Source organism: Homalodisca vitripennis, chromosome 2 (genome assembly GCF_021130785.1).
Source record: "Homalodisca vitripennis isolate AUS2020 chromosome 2, UT_GWSS_2.1, whole genome shotgun sequence".
In the NCBI taxonomy this organism is placed as follows: domain Eukaryota; kingdom Metazoa; phylum Arthropoda; class Insecta; order Hemiptera; family Cicadellidae; genus Homalodisca; species Homalodisca vitripennis.
Genome location: NC_060208.1, coordinates 6495617 through 6509101, shown reverse-complemented (window position 1 = coordinate 6509101; position 13485 = coordinate 6495617). Strand labels below are relative to the sequence as shown.

General features: G+C 28.4%; 1 protein-coding gene across 3 annotated transcripts in view; it reads right to left on the bottom strand.

Annotated features, from left to right (window-relative positions):
* The window catches only part of LOC124356157 (longitudinals lacking protein, isoforms F/I/K/T-like), a 288925-nt gene that overhangs the window by 19278 nt on the left and 256162 nt on the right, over positions 1-13485 (bottom strand). Inside the window, exon 4 of one of the 3 annotated variants that reach the window (XM_046807318.1) lies at positions 5711-10643. The exons of the other annotated variants lie outside the window; for them this stretch is intronic. Coding sequence (XP_046663274.1) covers positions 10399-10643 — 245 coding nt within the window. The 3' untranslated portion in view covers positions 5711-10398. Of the gene's footprint in view, positions 1-5710; positions 10644-13485 lie in introns of those variants that run through there. 3 annotated transcript variants of the gene reach the window in all.

Here is a 13485-nt window from a genome sequence, read left to right as displayed (position 1 = left end):
GGTGTGAGAGAGTGACATGACATTTGGCAGAAAACTGTGATTATACATTCTGTCGAACTAGGAGCCGGCACATTACAGCAATAATTACATTTAACATTTCAGTTGAAATAGCACTTAAGAATGCCACTAGAGAACGTAAACAGTTGTAATATTGATTATTGGAAAAAGCCTGTGATGGATGGTTAAAACCGTCATTACTATTTAGGGATCAAATGGCTATAACCGTCAGTACTCTTCTGAAACCATTTTCAGCTATTCATTAACAGTTTAAAAGGTGAAACAATGAAAAAACCATCCCACACCAATTCTACCTGCTAAATTTCAAAGACATATGAGACACTAGTTTTTTTATCATCGTGTATCATAAAAATTTTGTTTCCTCAAAAGCTATAATATTATTCTATAGATTTGAGATTTGAACATGAAAAACTGAAACACTGAATTTGCAAGTGACCTGATAAAACTAATTAGATTTTAATAAATAAAAACTGTTACAAAATTACGAAAATAGAAAACACCGGGGGTCCATATAAATTAACCTTGGATTCCTTAATCTATGTTATAATGATAAATGAAATTGATTATAATATAAACCCTGATAATGTTCAAATGTTCAATGTTTTCTACATGCACATGAAATAAAATTAAATATGCTTTTATTTAAGACGCAGAGTTAAGGCTATCAAGACGTGGGAATGAAAAATGTTTAAGATGATTATAATGAGTCTAACAACATACAAAACTTTTAAAAACTGATGCAAGATGATCTCATGTTATATCTCCTGTAAAAAAGCTAACTGAAATTTTTAACCACCTGACACAAATCCAATGTTGATTTCTAATTTTAAGTTCAGTGAAAAGATTAGAAAATTAAACCTTCATGAGAAGATACACAAAGTACTCTATCACAACAGGTAGATCTACACCCTAGACGTATCTTTATTAAAAACAGGAAATGGTTAGAAAACAGAAAAAAATACTAGTGATCAAAAATTTGTCCAAAATAATAGTATAAAAAATATAAAAATATTAATCTATTGAACACAATACCAATTAATACTAAAATTCCAATATTCAAACAAATTTCAAAATAAAATAATCCTAACTTAAAGTACACATTACCAACAAAGAAAGATTTTTAATCATTCTATACGGTAAATTTCAAATTTAAATTAACATTTTTATACGCAGAATATGTTTATTAGACTCTAATACTGGAAAATACTCAACAATTGTAATGTTGTAACTAAAAATAATTTAATATGTAATTTGTAATACTTATGTTTCCTCAAGTGTGTGGCTTATCTGTATAAAATATTATTTTGAATTTTAATTGTATACTATTCATTAATTATAATACATTTTTAGAAATAGCTTCACTTATTAACAATATATTTATTCAATAAAACAATATTATAAAGGAAGGATAAATATTTAACAATAAAAATAAAAATTGGTCATTATAAAAATATAGTTTATTTTATAATAATACATACTAACATCACAAAGTTAAAATTATCACTTTATGTTTACAAATTAAAAAATATTTCAAAATAAAATATTCTTTAAAAACAAATATGTCACTCATTGATTTATGTAAATTTAATTGTAAAATTATGATCATACAAAATACTGTTTACATTGTTTAATTTAATTTGTCAATACCATTACGTATTTTTAATACTGCAACTGATCCCATCAATTGTGATATATTATGGACTTTTATTGTTAACAACAGTAGTAAACACTGTCATAATAAAACTGGAAAAGCAATCGTAGACAATAAACTTAACAACGATCTACATGGTGTAATTATGCTTGATGAGCATGTGGTCCCTCAAGTGGTGCTTGTGCTTGAAGCGTGAGTCACAGAAAGAGCACTGAAAACGAGGATCTTTTCCACACTCCATCCTGACATGGCGTACCAATGTGCTCCGGTGCTGATACAACTTTCCGCATCGCCTGCACCGGAAAGGCATTGACTCTAGAACAACACATTTTATGTAAACGGTTAAATGACTCAACCTTACACAATAAACTGAACCTTACAATTAATTTTTGCTCATTCATTGAATCTAAACCACCAACAGTACAGTTCAAGTACTACTCTAACATAGCCTTACTAAAGTGATACACAGTCAGTATAATTGATTATTCACTAAAATCTAATCCAATTTATACAATAACAAATTGTATTTTATTTCTGGTATTTAATTTAAGATAACAAACTTTCGTATACTCCAACATGATGACATTTTCATACTTAACCTATAGAGAATATTTGAGGGCAAGGAAGAAATATAAATCACTGTTTTATTAATATAACCTACTAGATTAATATTATTAATACATATAATTTTCTTTCATACTATCCACAGTACTCACAATAACATATTTAGTTATCGAACAAGGTATTCAAACTGTTATTATGAAAGGAAGTGTGTTAGAATGTAATGCAGAATTTTACTGTTACTTAAATAAACCACCACAACTTGAATCTGTAAGTTCTTCTGCTAATTTTACTTGAAATGTCAAACTTATTGTTTATTCCATCAGCACTTTATGCAGCTCGTGCAACACATCTCCTTCTGCCTTTTATCTTGGCAATTTGAAATTTAATACTAAATACTTTGTGAACAATATACATTTTTTTTTATAGCTTGAAATATGGAAACAAACTAAAATACATGAAAGAAATGTTATTTCTTATGACAGCTGTCAAATGACACTATAACAAGCATGCCACAGATGAATTACAGTTTTGTTATCAATCATTACTCCTGATATTATAGAAAAATCTTAAAAACTATCTTGTTTATATTTACCTTCTGTTAATTGCTAATAAATTTTCGCCGGTGCTTCTAAATATTGAAAGAGGCAACTCACAAAACGATTATGATCTCATGACCATTGCTAACCCAAAAAACAGACAAAATGAAATGCGTAAATATACTTAAGTACCGGTATTTGATTAATAATTACGTTTGGTTTAACATTCTGTAAAAAAGTGCTCAGGGCTTACTTGACTTGTGTTGAGCTAAGTGAGAACCTGACCCAGAGACAAGTTTACAGCAGCTGTAAATGAAGCTTACACAAACAAAACTAAGTAATGTTCTTTTTGTATGTTACTCCAGAAAAATGTACACAATCATTTTAAGAACCCTCACAGATATTTCTTAAAATGGTGTCACTGTTTGCACGTCTGTGCGATGGCTCTTGATAGAAAACTCCTGGAAGGTTGGAACTTGATATAAGCTCCCATTGGTCTAAGAAAGGACTATTGATTTTAGGGTAAAAAGATGAAAGAGCAGCAAAGTTGCCCTTACAGTTAAGTTAGCTAGCCCTTACATTCTTATGGTTAGTTAAGTAAGACTTTTGTTACATTCTGTTGACTCCTTCGATACTCTGTTGTATTGTTTTATATTATACTGACTTATATAGTTTTGATATAATATATGTAAGTCTATTTAATACTTTAAAAAAATACCCTAACATTTATTTGAAAACACGATAAAGAATCTATAAAGGTTTTTTAATAAACATACAAAGGAGGAATTTTTTGAACAAGTTAAATCATACATACAAGTATATATTAAAGAATTAAGCATAGATTACGGCCAGATACTGTAAAGTATATTTTTTAAATTCACATGAGTTAAGGGATTTTTCAAAAAAATTATAAGTATCAATACATATTTATAAAATTAAGTATAAGACCAAGAATAAGAGTTATAATTAAATACAAAATGGGTCAAAAATAAAACTAGTTAATTTAAAATAAATATTTATTTCACAAACAAATTGATAAAACACAAAATAATAATTCCTCTTCAAACACACAACAAAATGACTAGCAAGATACACTAACGAATTAACTAGGCAGTGCAGGAACAAGAAAATAAATGTATTGTAATAAATGTAACACTAATAAAATAGACTCTTATTTAAAAAGAAGAGATCAAGATGGATATTCTAGCACTGCTTGTACAATGGACAATAATACAAAAGCATTAATTACATACATACAATGAAACATAAATTGTTAATCTAACACAATAGTAGGTGGTATTTAAATAGAATATACACAGTGGAGTATCAACATAATCTTAAAGTCAAAGAAAACATTTCTTATGTAAAGATATTTTTAATGAGGTTTTTTATGTTATGGTTAAATGGGACCTTTACTTGCTATAAAAAAGTTCTTAAAAACGGAAATAGAAATAGTAGGATTTCTGACATTTTACATCGTATCTATTATAAAAAGTATAAAACTATGTTTCGAGAATTGAAATCTACACTCTTCTTCATTTTACTCACTTCTTATAAGTCTTTCTTTATCTCAAGAAGAGGGTAGATTTCAATCCTTGAAATGTACTGTTATAATTTTTGTAACAGATAACGATGGAAAATGTCAGAAATCCTACTATTCTTTAATTTCTCCAATAAGAAACTTTAAACAAAGAAAGAGAACATGTTTGAAGGGAATTAAACAAACTTTATTATATTGAGAAATTTTTAATATCAAAATAAGTTATATGTGGAACTCCACTGCAGTCTAATTAGAAGTAACCAAACAATTTACTTTTTTAACAATATAAATATAACTTAAAGTAAAATAATAAAAATCTATTAAAAATCTGATGTAACTTTTAGAATAAATAAAATTATGATTATTGTTTGTTAGAAGTTTCAAAGTTAGTTACAATATCAAATCATTTCAAAAATAGAATTATCTCTAATGTACAGTTTCTAACATATTTAGAATGGAGATAAAATATTTATGAATGCTTACACTATTTGATCACTCATGCATCGAAATAAAATAACCAGAATAAATTCTACACTTCTGAATGTTTTATTAAAAGTTATCCATACAAATATTTTAAATAATTTAACATAGGTTATTAATTGTGTAGTGAAATTAATTTATTGTGTGTTATGGAATAATTTATGAAATTTAAGCTGATTTTTAGGAACAGGTAATATTTAGAGATAAGTAATAGTTCAGAACTAGTGGCACGATTCAACAATCCTGAACAATCCTGTTTGGTTATTAATGATGACTATGTAAAACAGTAAAATAACGTTTGAACTATCATTTCCCATATACGTTATGTTCACACAGTTTTCTTTACTCTATTACACAACTCTTTTTACTTTGAAAATAATTTACATAATATATTAATTGCTATTTTAAAAAGCAAATACTGCCTTAATACTTTAGTAATAGGACACATACCCTAAATTGTATTAATTAAATTCAGTCTATGTGTACAACATTAAAATCTTTTCAATACTACTATAGTACTGTGCAAGCAAGGAATAGTACGTTTTATGCATAACATATTAAAACAACACTTCTATTGATTTATTAACTCAGATTTTAAATAAACAAAAACTAAGGAGGATCGGTTAACACCATGAATGAATTAACCCTCGAACTGGCAGTCGTCCTTTCCTTAGATGGCAGGCCATTTTTGAGTGTTTGTATTCGTACTTTAAACATTTTGTACAAAATACATTTTTGTATATGTATTGTAATATATATTGTAAAAACCACAAATAGTACACAAAATGCTAAATTTATTACTATGGGTACGATTATTTAAAAATATATATGTTTGTTTTTCTTGTTTGAGTTCTTACATATTTTTTGTGTCATAACTTATGTAAATATTTATACAAGTTATATTTATCTGAAGAAGTGTACTTAGATAAAAGAAAATTATAAATTTTTTGAACCAATATACCGTGGTTTATTTGTTGGAAGAGAATAACCTGTTTCTGTAAATATGTGAGCCATTTGGCACCTAACCTCTCTTTGAAAAATCCTTCTGGTAAATATATATATATATATATATAAAATTCTTATACTAAATGTGTCCAAAATATACCAAAATTTAGAGAATCATATGCACTACAAAACAATAAATAAATTAATAACCAATTTCTAAGAACAAAACACAAAAATAAAATGTCTTAATTATTGCAGTGTTTGTCCATAAATTAACCAATTTCTAAATGGTTTTATTTTTGAAAAGTGGTGGAAGTAGCTAAATTTGTTACTATGGATAGAATTATTAATATATATATATATATATATAATTTTTACACTATATATTTCCAAAATTTTGCATAGCGTAATCAACAAACCTATAAACCAACATTATAAACCATACCCATCATATATCACTAATTTTAAAAACAGCTAGATGAAGACATTATAATGTCGATTGCCAGTTCCGAGGGTTAAAAAAATGCTATATATTAAGAAATAACTCACTGTGTGCTTCTGCTGATTCAGAATAAGATAATACCAGAGTTTTAAAAACAACACAACCTACAAGTTAAATAAATTGATATGATTACAATCTCTACAAATATTGGATTTTAATTGCTCAACATGTTATAGAAATTCATTATTTTGCGAGTAAATAGTTAGAATTTAATTGTTTACATCATATTTTTAAACACATTTAAATACACATTGCCGTGTTGTTATGAAAAATACAATCAAAACCTTTTCAATCCAATACAGTAAGTAGGCAAACACACAATTATTTAACAATATTTCTCATGGGAAACAGAAAGTGCTACATGCAATTTAGGTCAAAAAAATGCAGCCTGTAAAAGGGAAATGTTAACATTAGTCAGTGTTACTATCCATCCCTCAAGTTACAACATTGGTACATTAACTTTGTAGCTATGCTCTCACACAATAAATTGAATTTACACAAGTTCAAGCAAATATAACAGTTATTTCATTAGAAAACGTTAATGTACTTAAATTTCCAAAAAAATCTACAACAAAACTCACTAAGAACACACAACATTAAAAGAAAATACACACTATTTGTGTATGAAATAAATAATACTATAAATGTGTTTATACATTTACTCATATACTTTGAATAATTTTGTTATTGCGTTTTTAATGATAGGTCATTTGAGGCCAGCAATAATATAGTGCCTATGCAAAGTACAATTACTGTGTGCTATGTTTTATTAAGTAAACTATGAATAAATAATTTGCCATTACATATATGAGTAATCTAATTCTGTTGACTACTATAATTTGTTTATTCCATTATTAGAATTGTATAATTTGTTAAAATATTAAATAAACTCTCAAAAATTGTATACACACTTAGAACAATTTGCAATTAGGGAACAAGTACATGGGTATGATACGAGGAGGAAGTATTCTTGAGATCTTCCTCAAGTAAGATTAGAAAAAACTAGAAGTAGCCATATTTTTATGAAAATTAAACTGTTTAACAAATTACCACAAAATGTATGGATTGTACCTTTAGGCAATTTTAAGAGAGTATTAGAGAACTGGTTCAAGAATAATGTTTATTACTCAGTCTCAGATTTCTTAAGCAACAATATTACGTGTTTATGCTTTTAAAATTAATTTTCGTTGTGTGTCCCATTGACTTGTTACATTATAAACTGTAACTGTTTGTTTGTTTTATTTATCCTTGTTATCGTACGTGTTTTATTTATTAATATATCTGTATGTACATAAATGAATAAGCTGACTTTGTCTATCGCTGTACTTAAGCTTAATGACAACAAAATATTTCTGATTTCTGAAATTACATTTTATAAAATAAATCATTTAGAAGAAATGTTTTGTGTTATTTTGAAATTTAAACTTATTAGTTATAATAACAATCATTGTTAATAGTTATATGAATAAATTTTAAATAAGCTACGTCAATGCAAATTCATAGAATTTTATGGTATTTCATTAAATTATAGTTATGTATATTAAATTTTATTTTAAATCTCGACTAATTTGACCAAAAAAATAAATTACTAAACATTTAGTATGTTTAATTTTTGTCCTGAAACTATGAACAATATGTACGTCTGGGCTACCTATGTTTGAAGTCGTGGGATGGATAATTTTCAATTATTTGCTTTGGAATTTCTGTGAAAGTTATATTTTTGGTACAAAATCATTCCCTGAGAGTTTTCTTGGAAGTAAATTAAAATCCTGCATCACCAGAGCAACATGTTCACTGTCTATACAGGCCACTCTCAGTTTCATATTCACATTTTCCTTGGTTTGTGTACTTCAAATTTGTCCTAAATTTCTAGTAATTGTAACCCATTTTGGGAAAGTCCTGATCCTAATTCCATCCACCAAATACTTCTCATTAGTCCAGAAACAATTTAAAAATAAGTTACTGTTATCAAAAGATAATTGAATTTCTTTCAAGTTGATCAAAGATTAAATAATTTTAAAATGCATATTCTATGAGTTGTATATTATTAAACACTAAAAAAGGTTTTAAATTTCCTATGATAATTCAAAAAGTGTATATGCATTTTCTAAAACATATTGTGTTTTAATAAGTATAATCCTCTTTTGGAGCTTAAAATTATATTTAACACTAAATTAATAATAATTTTTTAAATATGAAGTAAAAATATAAGTTTGAACTTGGCTGAAATATTTATAAGATCAATTTTGTAACAAGTTTTAATTTATTTGGGTTCTTTTGGGGCAGTTATCGTTTTTACAAGCCATGTAATAGATAAACCTAGGGGGTGGTTCTGAGCTCTAGGAGTCATGCTCAATGAAATTAGGTAGAAATGTTCTATAAGTACTACTATGAGGACAATTACAATAAAATTTGAATAATTTATTGTGATGGTGTAAAATATTATGAAATACTTGTACTTACAAAACTGTTACATTGATTAAATAAAATAACCCACTAAGATTGGTATAACAACAATTTCTTAAATAAATCAAGCTTCAATGACAATTTTGTATACCTTTGAATGCATAAAATAACAAAATGAACTCTCATTCATTCATTTGTAACGTAACACTCTCTTTGAAACAAATCAAAGAAATAATAGCTAAATTACTGAAAAATTCTATGATTTAAAACATCCTTTTTAAAGTTTATAAACACTACATTTTATAAACTGACTAGTTGCTATAGGATACAAGTTGTTTGTGCATAGTAAATCTTATTTACAAATTTGTACTAACCTACTACTCCATCTGACTAAAATAAATGACTAGCACTCAAGCAACTTCACACGTTTAACACAGATTAAGGCATGTTTTGTCGGGCAAACCTTGGGTTACCACACTCGAGTGTACATACAGTGGTCATATCGCCTATACAATCCAAAATGTATATATTGATGTACTTGGAGTGATACTTGCAATAACGCTTACATTACAAGGGTCCTTTCACTCTTTTGAAACACAATGATACTTGCAATAACGCTTACATTACAAGGGTCCTTTCACTCTTTTGAAACACAAAAAATACAGACTCAACTGCCATTACAGTACCGTTTAATCCATGGTCCAAGATTAAATAAGTAAAGGCCAGCATACCTCTGACTAACAATAAATATATGCTAAAATCAATATTACATTTTATTACAAAATTTGGAACTTTTTAACCAGTTACACCTTAGTATCGAAATTGTAACATTTGGACTGAATCTTGTACTTGGTTAATAGTGCTTTGAATTGCTTACTTCATCCTGAGATTGGCCAGACTAAACTTCAAAGCAATCTACCACGTAAGTCATCTTTCACAATGTTGCCAACCTCATAATATCAACTGTCCAACTTCTTAATAAAATTGGCTGATAAGATTTGTATGAGTGTGTAATGGTAAGGTCGTCTTGCGGTCTTTGAAACCACAAGCTAGCTCGACTTTCCCTTCCATTACTTATATGGTTCTACTTATTATAAAAATTGGCAACACTGCTTCAATAAATCAATCTCAAAATAAAAACATTAGCAAGAAACTATTGATTGCTTATAAGGAAAATTATGTAAAACATTTCAAGAATTAACCATACCAGATAGTGATGTGACGAGCAAAAGGCATTCGTCAGTGGATATTTGAACATATGAGAAATAAGGTTTACTTAGTTTAATAAGTGTACTTACAAACAAGTCTTCAATGATCTAACCAGTGTAGATTACTTATAAATGTTAATTAGATCTGAATTTGAACAAAATTGGTCATGATTCATGAACTGCTGATGTCTATCATCAGTTCTTCACTTTGGTACATTTTATTTACATCACAAATAAAAAATTTTAAAAACTAGATATGATGAAATAACATGGGGGTTTCAGTATTTAAATGGGTATCGATTGTTATTACAACAAAATTATTAACAAGTTGGTACCAGTTTTGAGAAAAATTCAACGTTAATGCAAGCACAATAGATTAAAGAATCAATCTGAGAGTGTGATACCGGAATGCAGTTTTGTCAGTTAACAATATGGATTTCTAGAAGACAACTCATCACACCACTAATCTCAACATGTTACCTGTCAAGGCCACCGTGACCGGAGTGAAAACTGACCAAAATGAAAACTGGCCGGATTGCAAACCCGACTTATGACACGGTGGCAGTGTCTTCTACGCTGTTCGTGGCACTGACGATCGTGTCCATCTGTATGATGACGCTGGAGCAGAGCGGAACGTGCTTGACGAGGCGAGACGTGTGCTTGAAGTTCATGCCACAGTTGGGACACGAGTGCTGCGAACCTTTGTCACACCGGTCCTCGCGTATGTGCCGAGTCAGGGACTGCCGCCACTGGTAAGTCTTGTTGCAGAGAGTGCACTTGTATTTGTCCTTGTCTGAAAGAAAAAAAGAGACATTACAAGCAGAAATGGAGATCTTGAAGTCAGCTTATAAGTCATGGAGGAGTTTTGCCAAGTTGGTGAAAATAAACCCTTTTAGACTAACTATTCAGATTTAACTATTCCAAATTTAACAGTTTTTACTTCAGCAACAATAACATTTGAACTCTATGATTTACTTGTTTATTTTTACAACCACATTTAAGTAATTAAGTATATGACAATCAATTAAATTTGATTTAAAACATCCAATTTTAAAGTTATAAAGTGTCTTCAAGACTCAAAGACATTTCTACTATAGAAATTGAAAATATTCATTTAAAGTAAATGTTTACGTTACAAATTTCGAAATGTCCAAAAGCCGTCACAATTTCTTAGTAAAAAATGCAAAATAGTTAAAATCCACCAAACAGGTTACAAAAAAATCCAAATAAAAAATAACGTCAAAATCACTGTGAAGTAACTTATTTTTTCTGAACAGATCCACAACTTGGTTCCACCGTGAAATTACTGCTGACCTTTTTACTATGAGAAACAAAATTGGTGCAGAAACAAACCAACAAACACTTACCTCAAAAAACAAACAAGGCGAGCTCCGAAAAACAGTGCAGTGAAACAAAGCAGCAATGCAAAGCAACTAAAGTTGCAGACAAAAGTGTCTGAGCTGAGCACACTTCACAAGCACAACAATGGTGGAGTCTACACATTGAAAGCATTTATACTCTATATATACAAACCATCTATCTACAAAAGTCACACATTAATAAAATCAGAGGAATGTCTCACCCTAACAATTTTAATTATATCTAATCATATTATTTATTATAATGATGGGAAAAATTATAAAAATAAATCAACTTTACTAAAATGTCGCACAATATTAATTTATACAGCAGTCATTGTATTTGTTTCTATATTAACAGAGGTATCTGGAAAGTCAAGTTTGAGATACAAATATATTATATATACAGTACTATCAGTCTTAAAAGGCAATAGTATAAACAATAGCAATAGTAGTGTTTAAAGGGAATAGTTCAACTATTCCTACTGTCTCTATTACTGTTCACTTTAATTAAGCACAAATTAAACAATTCACTGTTTTATAACTTTAGCACAACAATTTTTAAGGAGATGCATTTTGGGCAGTTTTGTTAACTATGTAACCGGTTATATGCAGTCAGATTTTAAATTTTGACAAATTACTGCAAAAATAAAAATGTTAATAAAACAATTTGGATATTAAACACCACTTCAGTGGCCTAAATTTAGTAAAAAAAGTTTGGTTAGCCAATGCTTACAATTTACATAAAGATGCAAAAGTGTATTTCTCTAAAAACACCTTTTTTGATTCAGGAAGTTCCAAATCAGATATTGACATTGAAGATAAAAATTTGATTTTCTTTTTAGCTACCATAGTAGGTTTTTATAAATTATGTATGGGAAAGAAAATAGAACTACTAACTGCTTTGCTGGTACCGCCACAGAATTGTCACAGTTTTCTGATTAATTAAAACCCTTCTTTTACCTCATTTATTGCTTTAAATTTGTCTTAAAAATTAAACAGACTAATTGTTAAGTATGACGTCTAAAACTTGAAACCTAATATACAATATGGCATGCTATGTGTAATAAAATCTTTAACATTCAAATTGCACTATTTTGAAAATATGTGGTATTAGTAAAGTTTTACAGAACTATGCCAAAATCATTATAAAGTTAAATAAAATATGAGACCAAATATAATAATGGTTAAATTAAAAAAGAATAAATAAAAAAATATTATTAGTAATTATATTAAAATATTAAGTAATGAACAGAATTAATAGATTTAGTACAGTACAATATCAATTATAATTTATTTAACTATAGAAACAACTATTAAGATAAACACTTACAAATTGAACTAAAATTCTTAAATACATTATTTAAAGATACAATCAAGACATTTTGCCAAAAAGAGTCATGTGGTTATAGGAATGTGAGGAAGAAAGTACCTTCCCCTTTTAGCATTATTGTATTGACACTGATAATAAAGACATTAAAAGATAAAACATGATCATTAAATATTTTCACATTGATGACAGAGTTACTGATCTGTCATCCTGAATAGGAATTGTTAACTAATGTCAAGCTGCTAAAATTTAATACATGTACAGGAGCTGGCAGATTTATCTTTTACTTCAACTGAACATAACATGTAATACATGTACAGGAGCTGGCAGATTTATCTTTTACTTCAACTGAACATAACATGTAATACATGTACAGGAGCTGGCAGATTTATCTTTTACTTCAACTGAACATAACATGTAATACATGTACAGGAGCTGGCAGATTTTATCTTTTACTTCAACTGAACATAACATGTAATACATGTACAGGAGCTGGCAGATTTATCTTTTACTTCAACTGAACATAACATGTAATACATGTACAGGAGCTGGCAGATTTATCTTTTACTTCAACTGAACATAAAATGTAATACATGTACAGGAGCTGGCAGATTTATCTTTTACTTCAACTGAACATAACATGTAATACATGTACAGGAGCTGGCAGATTTATCTTTTACTTCAACTGAACATAACATGTAATACATGTACAGGAGCTGGCAGATTTATCTTTTACTTCAACTGAACATAACATGTAATACATGTACAGGAGCTGGCAGATTTATCTTTTACTTCAACTGAACATAACATGTAATACAAGTACAGGAGCTGGCAGATTATCTTTTACTTCAACTGAACATAACATGTAATACATGTACAGGAGCTGGCAGATTTTATCTTTTACTTCAACTGAACATAAAATGTTTGTTAGGAAGTTTTGAAACTAG